The sequence below is a fragment of the Pempheris klunzingeri genome, chromosome 4 (assembly GCF_042242105.1).
Source record: "Pempheris klunzingeri isolate RE-2024b chromosome 4, fPemKlu1.hap1, whole genome shotgun sequence".
Lineage (NCBI taxonomy): Eukaryota > Metazoa > Chordata > Actinopteri > Acropomatiformes > Pempheridae > Pempheris > Pempheris klunzingeri.
Genome location: NC_092015.1, coordinates 17,659,704 through 17,679,208, shown reverse-complemented (window position 1 = coordinate 17,679,208; position 19,505 = coordinate 17,659,704). Strand labels below are relative to the sequence as shown.

General features: G+C 40.3%; 1 protein-coding gene and 1 long non-coding RNA gene across 2 annotated transcripts; both read left to right on the top strand.

Moving 5' to 3' along the window:
• Positions 1-1,746: 1,746 nt before the first annotated feature.
• Positions 1,747-11,382, top strand: LOC139199693 (sodium channel regulatory subunit beta-4-like). Its single transcript, XM_070828793.1, has 5 exons — positions 1,747-1,973; positions 8,861-9,024; positions 9,146-9,365; positions 10,142-10,271; positions 11,001-11,382. The coding sequence occupies exons 1-5, from the start codon at positions 1,880-1,882 to the stop codon at positions 11,092-11,094; spliced, it is 702 nt and encodes a 233-aa protein (XP_070684894.1). The 5' UTR covers positions 1,747-1,879; the 3' UTR covers positions 11,095-11,382.
• Positions 11,383-11,412: 30 nt separating this feature from the next.
• LOC139199692 (uncharacterized) lies at positions 11,413-16,677 on the top strand. The gene is made up of 2 exons (XR_011584152.1): positions 11,413-12,884; positions 12,949-16,677. It is a non-coding gene; the product is annotated as an uncharacterized lncRNA (long non-coding RNA).
• The last annotated feature ends 2,828 nt before the right edge of the window (positions 16,678-19,505 follow it).

Below are 19,505 nucleotides of genomic sequence, written 5' to 3'. Positions count from 1 at the left end.
TTGTAGAGATTGTAGGGCGATAGAGAGAGGTGGCTTTGTGTGGCTCTGATGCTGCTGATGACACTGCTGATGTGTCGCCCATTAGGTGAGAAAGTCATGAATCCTGCGAATGAGGTCAGCCTTCATGTTCGAGTTGTGGACTTTAGTGATCCTTCATTGCCACTGCGTTGTGCAGGAGGCTGAGCTGAGATCGATGAGAGGTATGCTATGATTGTATAATGTTTTGTAACGCAGTCTGAAGGACCCATCGGGCAAATCGTAAGGAGGCATGTAAACCGAGAATGGTTTCTTAAGGGAGCTTGTGACAAATCTGAATGACAGCCACAGATAGTAGGTCAAGCCGACGGGCCTTGAGCGAAGGGTATGGAGGTCTAAAAAACAGCGTAGGGACTTTCTCTCAAGAAAGTAACAAAATCTGTTATATCAAAATAAAGACAGTGTTCAGTTGTAAGGAAACATGTTTTGCTGCAGCTACAGTTTTGTCAGCTGTTGGTTTATATTCAAATGTACCAAGCAAACCATGCTAACATTTCATCAGCATCTACAAGAACTCTTGTGTTACGACCTAACTGTATCTCAATACTATGAGGTTTTCTGTAAAGATTTTGCATGCGCTGTATACTGCCAATGTTGCGCCTTACAACAGCACAAAACGTCTAGTAAATTGATGCCAAAAGATTTATCTTAACAAACTGTTAAGAAACAGACTGAACAGGGAAAGGAAGAGATCAAGCATGAGTCATTTTATAGAAAACTTGCCGGCGGACAAGATCAGATCTTGCCTGTGCATTAAACCTGCGAGTCAGAGGTATCGTTGGAAGCGTGAAATGGGAGACACATGAAAGTGGAGACAGGTGTGAAGGATGCACTTAAGTCAGGGTATGTGGTATGGGTGAAGCACCCAACCCGTGTCGGAGACCCTCGAGTAAAGCTGACTCAGCCTTACTGCTCTGGGTGCATATGTGTATGTGCGTGCCTGTGACAGCAGTTATAACCCACCCCCCTCCCCATTTTATTCCATCCCCTCCTTCTCTCTCTCTCTCTCTCTCTCTCTTTCTCTTCACCTCTACCTCTGCAGTACCTCTCTTGCTCATTCCTCCCTGTGCTGGCTGGGGAGACACGCGCTTTCTGCTTCTCTGCCTGGCTGCTGGCTTTGCTCCAGCATCCCTCCGTGCCTCTCGTGAGCTCTCCTCCCCCCTCCAGCCCATGTCTCCCCCCGTGGGGTTTGTTGGCCAGCCTGCTTCCCTGGCTGCTGCTGCTGCTGCTGCTGCTGCTGCTGCTGCTGGAGCAGTGGAGCTGTCTGACACTACACCGCTACGCCACCGACGCTCTGCCTCGCTTCTCCTCTCTGCCTTTCGCCTCACGCTCTCCTTTGCAGGATAATCACCACAGTGTCTGCAAAAGACAGCGAAGGAGACCAGGAAGGGAGGGAGGGAGAGAGAGAGAGAGAGAGACACATACACACAGAGCCTGCACTCTTCATTCAGCTGCTGCATTCTTCAGTTTGTCTTTCCCTCTGCTTTCTTGGGCTGCTGGAGCGCAGCGCAGGGAACAACTGGTCGGGAGAGAGCTCCCTGAAGGAATTTATCCTCCTCTCTTTCCGCTTTCTCCCTCTGTTCATTTCTGGGACAGAGTGCAGAGGAGGAGAGAAGAGGGAGGGACTGAGAGCGGGACTTCAGACTCAGCTGCACAGCTCAGTGTCCCGCCTTGCTCCAGAGACACATAAGACAAACACACACACACACACACACACACGCACGCACACAGACGCACACATATTGGTACTGACCAGACTAGCAGACGGGGACAGACTGACTAAGACACACATTCTGTGCATACACATAGACGGGCAACAGCACAGACAGACGGACTCGGTGTCATGGCGTCAGTGGACAGCACTGGTTCGAGTGTCTCTGGTCGGCTGAGATCAGGGGATCTACTTCATGCTGGTCTGGCAGTTGCGCTGCTGCTCGGTGAGTTATACTTCTCTCTATGCCTTTACCTGCTCTGTCATTCCTCACTCTTCCACTACGTCTCTGCATTACCACAGAAATGTGTACTTCTATCCTCTGTAAAAACGCTTTGGTGTCATCTTGTGATTGGGTGAATCCCTCTAATTGTCTATGTATTTAAACTTGTATGGGAAATCCGTACCCACATCTGCTGTTCTATCACCTCTGCTGTCATTTTCTTTCCAAACCTGATGTCACAGGTGATGTTTACTTGTTGCTGTACTAAGCACATCGAGGTCAACATTCAAGCCCTAGCTGATCTGAACTTGTACACATTGAATATGTATTTCCTGAGCCAGATAAGTGACGGGCTAAATGACTCTTCAGGCATGAACTTAATATGGTGCCATTTTCAAGGCAAAATGAACAAATGGGAAATAAAAAAACTATAGAAAAACATTTGTTGTTGCCCCAGTGGGTGTTAGTGTGGTCGTAGTATAACTGGTAGTGACGTAGTGGTGCAGTGGTGATCTGTGTCTTTTGCTCAAACACTCCCTGATTTTGTCGGAGCGCCCAATAGTGCCCCCACATCCCAACATTTCCTCCTCGCTCTCAGGTCTTTTGAAACTCAGCACATTTCCCAGTTAAGCTGTAAGTCACAAAACAAGACGAAGGGGCGTATGTGAAGATTCTGATGATATTTCATATTGTGCTGATTTCTAAGTCCTTTATACACTCAGAGATGCAGAAACATTTTCTAGTCACAGAATTGAAAACAAAAGATGTTTCTGCTCTTTTAATCTTTTACTTTTACATTAATTTCTTGTTTTATTTTCCAAATCAATGGCCCACAAATATTTTTTGCTGTTACCTGTAAAATTTACACTGTTTATGTAGTCCAACCAAGACACTGACACAATGACTTAAGTTGGAAAAAAAAAACTAATTTATGTTGCACTGTGGTCAAGATAAAGCCTAAATAACAAATGACTGATCTTCTTTTGACGTATCTTCCAGTATTTATCACAGTGGCCCCAGTGAGACCAATCTGCCCTCAGTTTATCACACAATAAATGCTTGTGATGACATGGTGAAGAGTGAAGGATTAAGGGTGGTGATAAATATGTAAAATATAACAAAATCTAAAATACATAGATTTAAAAAAAAGAGGAAATAAATACAGGTTATCAGCATTAAGTGGCACACAGAGAAAATTGTTCTTTCATTTGATCATTCATTTGACTTTTTACTTACATTTTTTCATTATGCTTTATTAAGGATGGGAAAGACTATGCTGCTGAAATGACAATGGCACTTGTCTTGAAATGTCAGCTAATAAACTATCTTACATTCAAGACCATACAGCACTGTGGTTTTTTTCAGTTAGGCTACGCTACATAAACTATGAGACAAATAGAAAGCTTTTAAGCTGATCACGGGGTGGAACTGCCAGTAGAGCACAATTGTGGACTATGGTGACCTCGTATTGTTGCGGTATGGAATGTCAATATAAATTAGGACCATTAAAGCTGATGTGCATGCTTGCTGTTCTAAACCTTAATGTAAAACACAGCTTCTGTTGCGTTCAGATTTTCTCAAAGCATGTCTCAATAATCTTACAGCACAAATCTGCACTGTATTCTCAATCTGAGTAACTTTTGTGGGTACAATTGATCCCAAGAGTGGTTAAAGTAGGTATGAAACTTAAAATGCAGTCAATGATCGGTAACAGCAGGGGACGAGTACTGTAACTTACAACAAGGGCAAATTTCATGAAGCAGGTTATCTGTATTTATCATTATGAGTACCTTAGATATGAGTACATATTCAGCATTTTAGGAGTTATCTAAAAAAAACCCTCATTGGATATAGGTGTTAGTACAGTGTGGAGTTTGATGCCTGTCTGTATCACCCTTGGGGCACTTGCTGTTGTAAGTAGTGGGTCACCTTCTTTTATTTTGTTCTTAATGGCTACGAGGTCTGGTAAACTCTGATGCATCTCATGCAGGTGAGGCAAGATAATACAATCTCATTTCAAAGGCATCACTAGAACTTCCAGCAGATACTTAAATGATGAATAGCAACGATGAATTTTACATCTCGCAAGCCAAACAAGGGCTTGTTGAATAAAAGAAAAAAGAAGATGTGCAGTTTTTTACAAGAACACGCTCCTATGCAGACTTCTAGATCCAGGTCCCAGTGGTAGCCATCAGTTATTATTATTCCTACAGCATATAGTTATTTATCTAAATACATACATTACACATCTGTTGAAATTTTATGTCTGAACAGAAAAGCACAATTGTTTCTCCTCTTTAATTCTTTTCTTGGATTCCACTAATCTGTCTTAACAGACCCTTTGGCAACAGAAAATGAAGTCAGGGAAGAAAAAGAAAAATGAAACAACACTCAAATCAAAGCCACATGTGGAATGAAGGGAAAATAAGCTGAAAATCTGAGGATATCTAATCATTTCTAGAAGTCCTGTCTTACTACTTAACAACAAACTCATTGATGTAATAATTTATACTTTCAATACAACAATCGGAGGCACAGACTTTCTCTCGGGTCAGCCATGATCAACATTTCATCGATGTTTGGCATGTAAATGTGAGAATTACTCTACATGTTCTTACTTGTCTGTGTGGCTCTAACATTACATAAGTGTGTATCTGTATCTGTGTGTGTACGTGCAGCGTGAACATGGCCTCACCTTGGCCACTGTCGATTGAGTTACTCTGCTGCTGCTGTAATTCTCTGCCCTGCTGTCGATCATTCACCTTGGAGAGAACATCTCACTCCCCTCACCTCTCCCTGTCCATCCTTCGTCACCTTTTTCATCACTGAACCTCCTTCATTACCCCTGCTCCCCCATTCATCTCTCCCCTCCACAACCCCCACCCCTCCGCCCCCGTCCATTTCCTCCCTCCTCTCTCGTTCTTCCCATCACCTCCCTCCCCCACACCATCTCTCTTTCTCAGAGAGGTAATAGTGTCCTCAGACAGTTCTCTGTGGGTTCACTCAGAAATACATTAACCCTCAAACTCTGGCCTACTTAAAAAGAAGAAAAAAACACTTCACCTTGACAGTCAGTCAAGGACACACACTCAGTTAGTTGCTTTTCCTCCCATCAGTGATTCAGATATTGATGTTTGCCAACTGGAACAAAGAGATATTTGATAGTGGAGCTAAAAATATCATACGTTCCAGCCTATTACTCATGTAAACACACACACACGCACACGTACATGCATATATAACGTTCACATGCACATACACACGCACACACACACACAACCGCACATAGATAACTAGCATAGTACATTATTATAGTATGTGATATCTGTGGGTGTTGCTATAAAGATAGAAGAGTAGAGGAAGGGGGCAGGGAGAAAAAGGATAGTAGAGAGCAGAGGTGTAAAACGAGGGAGGTGTGAAATCTATTTCTAGGCATGAGGGGGGACACTCCTCTCAGATATGTAAAACATCATCATCGTCCAGTGTGGATAGACACGCTGTGTAAACTATTTTACAGTGGAGATCTCTTGTTGTTTTCCTTTGCATCATTATGCACTCTGGGACACTTGGTTACAAACCTTGCTCAACGGCATTGTGCCAGTTATTATTAATAGAGGGTAAAAGATTACTTAATAATCTACATGACACAGAATGTGAAAGGCACTCTGAGGATTCAGACCAGCAGCCAGCTACAAAGAATATTTCAAACCTTAAAGGTGTCACCGACTCCACCAAAGTACCTAACCAAAAAAGACCCAAACATAGACATCAGACCGGCTCCCCACAGCTCCCCTCTTCTTACTTAGTTAAAGTGTCCCTTAGGAACACTGAGAGCCAGTAAGCAGGCAAGTAAGAAAGAAAGACTGAGAAAAAAATAGAGGGAGAGAGAAGGTGCCCCATGCTGCAAAAAATAAAAGCAAGAGCCTATTAAAAGAGCCAAAAAACCAGAAACAGAAAAGAACAAGGAGAGCCCAAATGGCCTGAGTTGTTACTGGAAGTATCGGAGATGAGTCAAGATAACTACAGAGGGGAGGTAAAAATAACAGATGTTAGAAGACAAGAGGAAAAGGGTGCGGATGGGAAGGCAAAAGACCAAATTCAGAAATCTGAGCAAAGAAAAAAAACAAGCACACTATAGAGACTGAAATGCCCTTATTGTGCAACATCCAGGAATTAACTCCTTATTGCCATTTTACCTTGACAGTAACTAGGAAATTCTTACTTTAAATTGTTTTTCGAGGCTGTATGTGCAAGTGTAGTATGTTTTGAACAATGACGCTCGACAGACAAGAGAGTTGTTTAAAATATGAATTAAAATTCATGCACACCATAAGATAACCGCTGAGATCTGGGGTCTGCTTATCACTTGTGATCATTTCTCTGTTCATTACCAGATCTCCACATACTGGATTAGCTATGCACTTACCAGGTTGGACATGCACATATTTGCATTTAAAGATTTGAGTGTATGTGTGTGTGCATATGTGAAACACAGTTGGCTAGTGTTAATCTATGTATAATCTGAGACTATACTGAAAACAGCTATGCTACATTCAGTTCAGCATTACCAGGCCTGAGAGAGAGAAAACAAACAAAAAAAAAAGGAGAAGAGGGAGCGATAACATGAGTAATACACCTGCTTGTCTCTGTGATCATAGCGCATTTATCATCCTCACCTACTGACTGATCTAATCTGTGACACGCTGACTGATACAGTATGCCAAATCTGTAGGCTGTATTGGACAGAGAGAACAATCAAACGTAATGCGATGCTCACAGTACTAGCATAGATATGAGTCCTTCAAAAAGACATAGGCATACATGTACTCTAGCACTGTTTACACCATGTCCAAGTGCAATGTGATCCTGAGCAGGTCAGTGTGGAGAAGAGCGTTTATAAATAGGTCCCAAGTGTGTGAGAGACACCAGAGCAACAATCTGAGAATTACACCAGCTGTCACTGCAAAACCAACGTAACCTGCCTGGCAAGACCCAAATATCATTATACCAGGTACCAGATAAGCTGTTTCTAGTGGAAATGAAAAAGTTACCATGTGAATTTATAATATAATAATGATAATAATGATAACATTTTGTATCAAAGTGGATTGATGTTTTAATTTTGATTTGGGAGCGTTTCTGACTCACTGCGTTTGCTGGCTTGTTTGTATGTCAGTCAGTCAGTCACATTAACAGTATAAAAGAAGTGGACATAGCCATCGTGACACCACCCAAACATTGTTGACTACAGTTTTGAAGCTTTGAGTTTGGAATAACCCTGACCCTAACCACAAGTGTCGTTCTTATAACGAACACTGCTTGGTTAGGTTTAGGCATGACCCCGCCTCTTGCTGCTTAGTCACATGGTAATCCTGATCTAAAGCCTACCCTCATCTGGAAACCTCTAAATGGGGCCATAGTAGAGTGTTGCAGGGAGGACATATTTTGTAGGCCGACCCAGAAGTTAGCATTACCCTGGTTCCTTCGACAAAAAGTGATTCCTCCATCGGATATTTTAAATGATTACAGAAAATAATCTGTGGCAAAGTTTAGGATTCTTACACGTATTATTTAGCAAGATAATCTCCACAAATGAACACCACTTTTATGATTTTTCGGAGTGCGAACGAACGATCACCTGTTGTGAAAAACTAATGTTAGCTATAAGCGAACTACACCACAGTCCCATGAGTTTGACATCACCATCACTAAGCTACATTGCAATACTAAAATACTGTAAACTGATAAATGTACATGTTGGAGAGTTTGAGGTAGAACAGTTTGCAGGAGCAGTATAACATACCATTACACTTCTAGTGTGCATGCAAGAGCAGCTGATGCACTGACAGAAATGAATCAATGAGCACCAATAGAAAGAGTCTACCAGTGGCTTGCCAGTGATAACTGACTTACTTGGACTTGAATATGAATACATCAGTTATCAGAGGACAATTACTCATTCAGACCACGGGGTTATAGTCCTCAAATCCTCCCAAAATCCAGTGACATTCTGTCCTCAGCAACATGTTTTTCCCCTCTGCTTGGCTCCTCTCGACAATAACTGGCACTGTGTAATTAAGCTTTGAGGAGGGGTTGGTTTTACAGGAAACGGAATAAAAAGGTTACTATATTTTAGCACAATAATAGCATTATAAGTTTATGGCTAGACAGACTTCTCAGGCCCGTGTTCTCAAGCCCGAAGTGGAGGGAACGTAACCGGTGCCAGCAGCATCACAGTCACAGAGCAGGATTAAGTGTTATTGGAACTATCACCGCTGTCAGTTTGCACTTTTTTTTCATCCAATTCTGTGGCACTTGATTAAGTTTTGTCTTGAAACCAGCATACATACACAGTTTTAAGAAATACTAGTGTCTTTTTACCAGTTTTCCTGCTATAATGACAATGAAATAATTACTCTGATTAATTTGTTTAATTATACAGAGACAATAACCATACCAAAAACATGACCTGGAATTAAAGAAACATGTATTTATGTATTTATTTATCCATTTGTTTTTTATCATGTGTGCATTGGTGATATAAGGACTGCATCATTACTGATTATATTAGTTTTGCTTTCAGAACATGGCAGCATCAATTATGGCTACATCTTAAGCCACAAATTGAGTTTCAATTTCAATTCAAGAAAAATAAAAGAAGCATTCATTAAAGAAAAAGAAAGAACTGATAACATAATCTCTCATTTAATGGAGGACAGGAAGCTGTCATTTCATTACATGCAGGCTACTTATGGAGCGTAAGCTGTTTAGCTTCGTAATGCCACTACTCAAAAGTTACACTCATCTTTTACACTAACCCTAATCCAGCCCAGCACACAGACATTACTTTACATTTTTTTCTTAACCCTTTCCTCTCTCCCTTGGTTCAGGTGTCTGGAGTGCGAGTGGACTGGAGGTATCAACAGGTAAAGTGTCTTCAATTGAAGCAATGAATGGCTCCACAGTCCTGCTGCCCTGCACCTACTCCTCCTGCATTGGCATCAAAAACCTTTACTTCAACTGGCACTATAATGACAATGGAACCATGCTCAAGGTACAGCACACAAACACACACACACACACACACACACACACGCAAGCATAAAACACATGTACACTCTTTACAAACAAACACAAAAATGGCCTTTTTTTTGTGTGTGTGTGTGTGTGTGTAGTTATGTGAAGCGGTGATTCCCATTGAGGGTGTGGAGCCCAGGGTCAGCGTGTACCATGAGCGCGTGGAGTTTGTCGGCTCCTCGAAGAGCAACAACATCTCCATCCTGCTGTGGAACATCACCTTTGAGGATGAAGGAGAGTACACCTGTTTCGCCAGGAACCCAAAAGAGAAGAACCGCAACCACAGTGCGGTCTTTACTCTTATAGTCGTGGACCAAAGTATGTGACACATGCACACACATTTTTATACATCTGGCACACCATCATTGCTAAACTATATATAAACTGGCAAAAGTGTATATGTACAATAGACTGAATAAACAATGTAAGCTTTTTGAAGTAACCTTCAACTGCTAATGTTTAGCTGAGTTTATTCAGTGTTTATTTAAGAGGCGGGATAATCTGCAAAATTCTTCGTGGCAGCGCCGCTGAGTGATCCTGAGCAGCAAACAATATCACCCCCACTGGAGAGCCCTTAAGTCGCTCTCCAGTATGGTCATGATATGAAGCTATGTCCTGCTGCTGTGAGCTGAGACCATTTTTTGAACAAATGTCCACAATGGCATGCACAGCAGCCGTTGTGTTTGTTTACATCTGCATACTTTGGCTTTAAAACGTGAAGGTGCAGACGGTCTCCCTGTGGATCTTGGTCCATCAGTCTTCATCTGCTTTCTCGCTGCAGCTTTGTTTTTAATGGACCAGCTATGATGTCACGTTACTCATAGAATACAACTACAAAGCAATAAACTCTTTCCTCTGCATAGGCTAAATTGTCGATTTGGGCATTCAAAAAATGATTAAGGAACTGTAAAAAAAATAAATAAAATGAGATACTTATGTGGATCAGATTTTTTCCCACCCCTACTAATGAGTGCTTGTACCTTGCCAGTATTTTATCTCACTCTTGTTAAGATTCGTTCTCTGCTTTGTTTACACCAGCTTTCTACTCTGGACTTTCTTCCTCACAGTGTCTCTCCCTCTCTCCCTCTTTTCAGTGAAGGAGGTTGACAACACTTTGACAGTCATCATTGTCTCAGCGCTGGGTGGAGTCATTGGCTTAGTTATCTTTGTCATGGTGATAAAGGCTTTGGTTGTTCACTTCCTTCTGAAGGATGATGAAAAGAAGTGAGTAGATCACTGACAGAATATTGATGGCTGTTGTTGATCATAGACAGTAATATGTATATTACTGACTACACTGCTGCCAGTACTTGCTACATAGATCAATTGCTGTACTACTTTTTCCTGTAAAACAAATTGACAATTTAGTGTCTGTGTTTCACTGTAAATCATCACGGTAGACTACGTGAATTAACTGCAATACGAACGTTGACAGAAGACCCTGAGAACGCCTGGTGCCCAATAATGATTAAAATAGCCTCTTTTGCTTATCAATAAATGTGAAAATTCATAGCTCACACAGGTGCAGACCCACCATAAAACTAGCATTTGGCTACTCAGTGTGACTGCAGCTGATAAAGAACAGAGTGCTGCCTATCTGACAGACAAAGACAGACAAATGGCACCTGGCATCTCTACTTTGACTTTTTCACATCTATCACAGTTGTTATATTGGTGGTGAAATATGATACATATTTTTACACAATCATGTAATGAGAACGGCAAGAGGCACCAAGTTCTTAAAGTTTTTAAATGAGTTCTTTCAATCAACTTCTGTGATTTTTCAGTAAAGTCTTAATTACGTATTTCCAATTTGTGTCTGACACACGATTATTATTTGGGGCTAAGGGGGTTAAGCCATTTAAAATCCCTGCAGTCCGTATAGTCCTTATCTCTCTCCCATGGTCCTCCCTGTATGGGTGTCTTCATGTTTGGTTTCTCTGTCCCCTGCAGTAAAGAGTGCCTGGTGAGCTCCTCAGGGAATGACAACACAGAAAATGGACTTTCAGGAGCCAAAGCTGACAACAAAGGGACACCAAAGGCATGAGCGAAATGCAAAGTATGTCTGTATGTTTGTATATATGTTAGACAAATGTACACGCTGAGAGAAAATGCTGTTATCAGTGGACTGTTTTATCTTACTAGTGGCTAAGTAATACAATATGTAAATGTCTATTTTAAATCATGCTTGAGATTTGGGAGGTGTGAACTGTGCATTGGCGTGGATCATTCTCTCACCTACAGGGCAGCCCCGTTGTTACACAACAGCCTCTTGTTATCAAATTCTGCTCTATATTATACTGGAACCTGACGCTTTCTCAAGTTAACAGTATCTGCCTCCAGTTATATACACTTGTGGTTTAACAGTTTCTCATTCAGCTTACATCTTCTTACAAAGTTTACAAAAAGGTACACTTTAAACCCTTTATAGCCATGTTTTACAACTAATAATTAACTAATACAATACTTTAGAGGAAGACAGATCCTCACTTTTCTTAAGCTCTTTATTCATGGACCAAATTTCAATATAAAACCGCCGAAATACAGATATCCCTCACACTTGACAAGCTACAAGTATGTTTGTTAGTACGTTTGCTTCTCGCTTTGACTTTGTGGAGCTTTAGTGTAACCCACACTTGTGAGTCAAACAGCGGAAGTCACACACTTTGATGCCAGGAATTGTCACAATCTGTGAAGTGCCATGATGTCGACTGAAAAACAGCACAAAACTGCTGAAATGCCTCCCTCTAAACCTCACTCCACACTGACGCAAATCCACCTGCAAGCCCAAACCAGAGGACCATTCAACAAGAGTTTTGTATACCAGTGTAGGCCAACATTTCTGGCTAAATTTGTTGTAATTAAAATAGGTGAATATAAATTTGTTTAGCACTGCTTGTAAATGGCATTTTAACATTTAGGGATCGTGTACCAATACTGCGGTAATAATTGGACATGTTAAATTACAGCTTACTGTTCTCTAACCATCAACTACTGCCATGGAACTGGATCCAGGTTTGACTCACTGCTGTGGTATTTGGTCCAGTAATGTTGACAGCAGATTTTGATCAACTACTGACTAGCTTCGGCTGACGACAGGGCTTTCTTAGGTGACTGAAGGATCACGTTCTGCACAGGTTTTTTTTTTTTTGCTTTAGATGAAACACAGGTGCCTGTTCTGCTTCTGCTCCCTCTGCTGGTGGGAGGATAAAAACACTGAAAATTTATTTTAAAAAAAACCAAAAAAAAAAAACCAACCCTAACCCTCATCAAAGACAATCCCCAGACTATCCCTGTAGAAAGGAATGAACTTAATCATGCTGCTTCTGACAAATAACCAATGCATTTTTAGCATGTGTGCATTTTATATAACTTCATATAAGTATATGTTGTCTAGCACCACAGTGCAGGAACATTTCTGTGCATCTCTGTATGGTCCCATTTAATCCTTCACATCGACCTCAACTGTCTGACGTTCTGTCAATGCTTGGTAAGCACCTCCTACTACTGCTACAACTTTTATTACCTTTAACCAGGTCAGGGTGATACAAAGGTGGCTCTTCTTTTAGAGTAATGGCCTGCAGGTATTGTGGGAAAGGAAGGGGCGAAAGACATTTTACACATGCTTCAAAAGTTTGTGTCTCTAAATCTACATCGTACAATAGAACAGCTCTGTTAGGGAAGTTTAAGAAGTTGGCAATTTGCTCATTGGCACATCAGCAGGATATACTGCAAGTAGGGAGAGCAACATACTGCAAGCAATTCTCCGGATACAAATTCACTTCCACATTTCCACACCTGTATACGGACTCTAACTGGCTACCTTACAGTAGAAACGTGCTCTGATAACAACGAAAAAACACGTTTCGACATACATGTATTTGTAACTGTGCTAAGATAGTCCAAATGAGTCCATTGATAGTAGATCAGTAATCCAGGTAGCACAGAACAGGGACAGATCAAGAATGTAAAGACTCTGTCAGGGAATACAAGTATTAATATAAAAGAGTATATTTTAATTCCTTAATGATATTCAGTGTGTTAATGTTATTAACAAATGAATGTGTGAATATCCCTATAGGCAAGTGGTTCGTTTTTCTTTGCCAAATCAGCTAATACTTTCAGATTAACCAACAACTGCTTGCTGTGCCTGTATCTACACATTTTAGGCACTGAAGATGATAAGAAGTTTGTGTTTGGGTTTCTAAGTAGCACTGGTGTCTTAGCACAAAAGAATTGATTGTTCTTATTAAAAGTATGGTTTAATGTGTAGAAGAATTTGGAGGGAGCTGGGAGTTGTTGAGAGTAAAGTAACAAAATGTAAAAATCTAATACTATATACAAATTTAAATGGTAGAATTTTAGAAGTAATCACATTTTGTTTAAGAATTGAAAAATAGGAAAAGTGAACAAAGTCTGCACGATATTACGTCTAATTTATGTCATAATAATCTGTGTGGATCAATGTAGTGCTAAGATGCCCACTGGAAACTAGAGCCCACTCTGTATGTGACTCTCAGTCCAAGAGGTCACTTATGTGGCAGATATGACCTACCACACCCTCACACATAGCTTGAATAGCTATGACAGCTGAAAGCTACACACACACACACACACACACACACACACACTCACCCACACTATATACTCACATACCAGAAGCCACTTTAACGAGAGTAGTGCATCGGCCTTGCATATAAACAATACAGCACTTTACCACAGTTTAGAGTGGGTGCACAAAACAGGAAATCGTAGAAGTGACTTCAAAGTCACTGTTCTTTTATAATATATCATGAGAGTTAACAAAACCCATCATTTTCACATTGTGTTTGTCAAGTTTCACTCAGAGCCTGACAACAGCACTGTGTCAAAATGGTTTTAACATTGATTGACTATATGCGGTCTCACTGGAACAGAGCTCTACGGCAAGATTTGATTTTATTTTCCTAATTGTTCACTTCTGTCAGCCTGCTGCTCTCTAAGACTGGAGTGCATTTCCCTTCTTGCTTTCAATGGAAGCAATAAGACAGACACCAGATTATGCAATAACCTGTTATAAGGCACTTTATAGATGTGTCTGGACGGGCTGTGATGGCAACTCTGTCTGCCCGAGGCACTGTCCATTGTACCGATGTATGTATCTGACTGTACTAATGTATCTCAGTTGGACTAATGTGTCGACATTAGATTCACATAACTACATTAGACAGATTTGTCTGCTTTGGAAAACTGTAATAGCTGTTAACATTGTTACTGCAACTGTGCAGTGTTAGAGGTGTTACAGTATCCTCGTTGTGTTATAAAACTGTGAATGTTATGGATTTAAGGAAGCACTACACACACGCACACACACAGACACACACACTTGCTTCCTTGTCTAACCAGTTGTGTGCAGACCCCTCTGTAAAGGGGGTACATGTGAACATCCAAAGTCTTCCTGTGGGGAAAAGCAATATTGTGGAGTCAATCTGTCTGTTGGTGTACTTTTCTTACATAGCATACAAATGGGTAGTTTCATGTAGGGATTGTGATGCATAACTTGTATATTTGTGGCCACAGTTACTATTGTTGGGTCCCCATTTATTTCTGTGATCCCTAACTAGATTTTTATGTTTCCCGGAGTGAAGCCAGTTTACCCTGCCTCACAGCTACAGGAGTTTCTTTCTTATCTCTGACTTGCTCCGCCAGTAGGACTTTATTTGCCTGAAGTACTATATACATAAAAATATGTCTCATACACTGGACAGAGGGATGTGAGAAGGGTGCACGAGTGATGTTCTGTTTCAATGAAGGCCAGGTTTATCTGTGACAGATAAAATAATGCTATCTGATTCAATACAGGAATGCAGTCTACATCTAGTTGCTGCAACTGTAGGGGTTATAAAACAACCAAAATCATTGGCTGTTTTTTAAAATTCATGTTTTCTCAACAAAAAGCCCCTTTGTACGTTCAGCCCTGCCTCGTCTTTCCCTAAACAATGTCTGTTCTGAAACGTTCGAGTCTTGAGGTCAGCCAAGTGCTGGCAGTGAGTGCTGCAGTACCGAGTACGCCCAGTGTACAGTGTAGGACGCTCATCTGCAGAGGTGCAATACAATGCAGTTAATGCAGTGTGACTACCACCTAGTGGTTAATGCCCAACACATCAAATAATCTTTCTCTAGTGGAGCCTGATGAGGCACATCATCATGCACCTATTGCATTTTGATTCCGCCTGAAAAAACTGCATCATTAAAAAACAGTGTCAACTACAGTTAAAGCTATAATTTCATGTAACTACGTATAAAATCATCGCTACAGTTTCCATAGTGCAAACAATGTATGATTATTAAAAGTGTTGAAAGCGTTGCTAATTGCTTTAGATAATGGTATTAGATTGTTCATGCAAGTATACATAAATGTAATCCCTGTGCACATTGGGCACATTTTCACTAAATCTTTAAGGAAAAAGGATACATGCAACAATTTGTACAAGCAACAATCCTTCATCGAATTGTTCACATAGTGAGCATCAAATAGTTACTGATAGTCTCAGTGTTACTGTCACATTATTCACTAAAATAACCAAGTGATGGGCATTCTGATTGACCACTATGATTCCTTAGAGTTAGTATTGCTCTTACTGCCAGAGCGGCTGAAACTCACACTGCCAATCCAAGAGTCTCACGTCTGCTGTTGTTACAAAACTATTACAATGACACTAGGTACACTTACACTTCTAAAACATGTTGTATTAAAGTCTACCGCTGTATTAATGGCATTTCAGTACTGAATTGTGGATGATATTGCTCTACACTACTTCCGTATTTCTAGCAGCTGAAACTCACACTGCCATGCCAAGAGTCTGATGTCTGCTGTCTGCTTCCCACATTCCACACAGATCAATATATAGATCAATATATATCTATAATACATAAGATCGAATCACTGATCTAATGTCGGTGTAGCTCAGCAGAAAAGGTAACTTTATTACAAATCTGATCCAGGAGGATGAAAGTAGATGAAATAGGAGCAACATGTTCATGTTTTGGCACGAACACAACTGTTTTCCTTGTGAGAATTTTGAGGCGGTTAACTTCAAATAATTGTTAGCGATGCCAAACTATGATGCATATTGTGACCTGTGTGTCAGTGTTAAATTACATGCCTAGCAAACTGCCTCTGTAACTCTTGAAAGAGATTATCTTATAGACCAAGGTTAGACAGCTAGAGATTTGAATTATAAGCACAGGCTGACGCTGACCCATTTTCTCACTTGACGTCCTGCATTTTAAACAATTTCAACAATGTTGTTTTATATATTCAGCAGCTGTAAACTATCTCAAACAAAGCAACAAATTCCTATCTACACATTTTATCTTAAACTATCCAAGGCCACTGACATCATACAGATTACAGTATTTTATAGAGATTCAAAACTTGCAGTGAATTGCTCACATCAGCACAGTCCATTCAACACACGCACACACAATAAATCTCCAACCCCAGGTCTCCTGGATCAACTTTCCTCCCAATGTTCAGCTCTTTGTCTGTGTTTGTGACCATGTTGCTCATGCTCCCTTCATGACTATGCACCTCAAACTTTTGACTTGTTAAAAAAACTACATACTGGAAATAAAATGTTGATTGAAATTCCCAAAGCACTGTTGAGTCTCATTCTGTTTTCATCCAACTTTAGAGATACAGATCAACAACAAGGCAGCAACAGATACATTCGAGGATATACCTGAATTTTTTTTTTTTGCGTGTTTACATTATGTATGTATGTATTGGTAAATAGATACAGTGAGAAATAAGCTACAGAGGCACAGATAAAGAGGAATAGGAATTGATTGATATTGTTACTGTACAGCATTAATCAAAATTTGCATCACAGCGATTCCAACTGGGACAATAAACCAAAGATAGTATTGAAATGTCATCCGTGATTTTTAAAGACAAGACTGGATTTATGCTGGCAAATAAATTGTATAGGTGGTAAATAAATGATCTTTGATTCCTCAAAGAATCACTGAAACTGCTGAAATATCAGAAGTAAAAACTGGTGCGCCGTGGTTTGGATCCTATACATTCAGATCACTGTCCTGAAGCAAAATCAGCATTGATGTTGACCACTGACCCTCCACGAAGTCCCATTCCCCTCTTGGTTACTGTTGTTACATCTGTCAAGCTTTCAATATGGCTCTGAGAGATATTCTAAAGGAAATAATAAAAATAATCTTTAATAATAATTCTGAAATATCAGAGAGAAATAAGCAGAATGAAGAAGTACATTCATAAAATAACATGACTTTTTGGCAAAGTACACTGTTGCCCATAAAGTTGGAATAATTGTTCAATACCCCCAATTTTGTTAAAGCCTGAATACACAGTTTGCAAAGGTTAATTGTAGTTTAACTTTCACTGTGATATGTTTGGAAGGGTTTGATCAATAAAGTTGAGAAGATATACACTTTATTTATCAAGAATAAATCACATTGTCACAATCATTTCATGAGAAGAGGTAAAAAACATTTTATTCCAACTTTATGGGCAACAGTGTAGTTTGAATAAGGAGGACATTAAAATTGTGGGAGGAATTACTGGCCACAATGTAATTGTAAGGGACCTCTTGTCTTGTCTTGTTCACATGAAGGACAAAGATATACAGCCTAAAATGATACACAGCTAGCGTTACCTAACTTAAAGTTAAAACATAAGTACCTTAAGTTATGATTAATATTCAACTGCCTTACATTAGCTAGCTTAGCAATGCTAACAGCAACTCCATACAATTGTTAGCAATGTTAGCGGTGCCCACAACTGTGGGTTACACTAACAAAAAGGCAGTTAAATGACGTTATTAATTATAATACCGCTATAAAACCAGCAGCGCTCAGTGTTTAAACTAGGAGGTATGGTGTCCAACTCAAGGCTAAATGACCATGTTAGCATCCTTATGCAACACTGGTACAGAGGGAGCCAAAGTAAATGGTCATAACATTTAGTTACAATGGTTCCAGGTAAGACTTTATTTTAACACGATTTACACGAACTGAAAAGGACATTTTCTATAAGCAGTTAAAGAAGGATTTAATATTATGCTTGCAAAAATGTGACAGTTAAAGTTGTGCAACTTATTTACTTATTTCAACTTTAAGTTAGGTAACATCTAGTTAGTTCTGTACCAGCTAGCTAATGTTAGTTAGCATCTTGAAGTGAATAGGACACCTCAAGCTAAACGTAGAGGATATCTGCTGTGGGACAGGGTCCATATATGCACCATGCTCCCTTGTTGTGAAGGCTTATGGCGCTAAAATGAAGTGTGACCTCTGCAGACTACTCACACCTTGACAGGCCATCCCTTAGTTACGGTTGCTAACGTAGGATTGGACACTGGCCGCTTTAGGGAGGGGCTTAGCGAAGGTTCCACGGCCAAATCTGGTGTTTTGGGGATCACTTCCCATGTAGGAAAAAAATAAATGCTTATTTTATTATCCACTATTCCCAACTATCTCCATACAGTGGTAGAGAAGAGAGTACAACTGCAAAAAAATCTGTAATGATAATTGTCATGCAAGCAAATGTTGCATTCTCCTCCATTTACATAAGCAAAAAACTCAATGATGATGAGATATGATATGATATGATATGATTCACTGTCGCTGATACCTACTGCAGGACCTAATGAGAGGTCACAACATCATTCAACATGAATACAAATTATTTTGGTCACTCACAAATCAAAACATCTGGCTAAATTAAGGATCATATGGTTTTCAGATAATTCTGAGTTTGCTCCATACAGCCATCTTGTGGAGGTTTTGTAGAAGTGTGCCATGTTGATTTTCTGTCTCCTCAGTGCGGACTGCAGTGCAGTCTGCAGCCTACATGGGTTCCACATTTTATGTGGCATTATTGTTTTGCTGCACATACTTTGTATTCCCTTCTTCACTGCTAATGACCTAAAGCTGACTGATATTGTCATAGACATATACCATGAAATGATAATATCGTATTGCTGCCTTTACAAATCCATTTACATGTTGACGGTCAGTGACAATTCCTGACTTTAATTGGGGGGTTTGAGGACAAAGGGTGTCCTATATTGTACAGACTGTAGAGCTCCCTGAAGAAAATTGTGATTTATGATTTTTGGTTATACAAATAACGTTTGTCTTGAGTTGTAAAAATCCCAGGATGTCTTTTTGAGGCAAAGAGGAAGTCAGCAGTGCAGCTATCAACAGGTCACCTGTGCAGGTTCTGTCACCTGCTACCAAAGCAGGGCCCTCATATTCACAGCTGCTACCCCTGGGGTGCCACAGAACTATGTCTACTTCCCCTCCGGGATGTTTCCCAATAGAAGGCCGAGGTCAAGGAGGTCATTGGCGTGGAGTTCAAACAATCGGACGTGTATGAGGCTGAAAGGGACAGATGGGCAGCGGAGAGGAGGTAATGTTTTATAACCCTTCACCCTATAA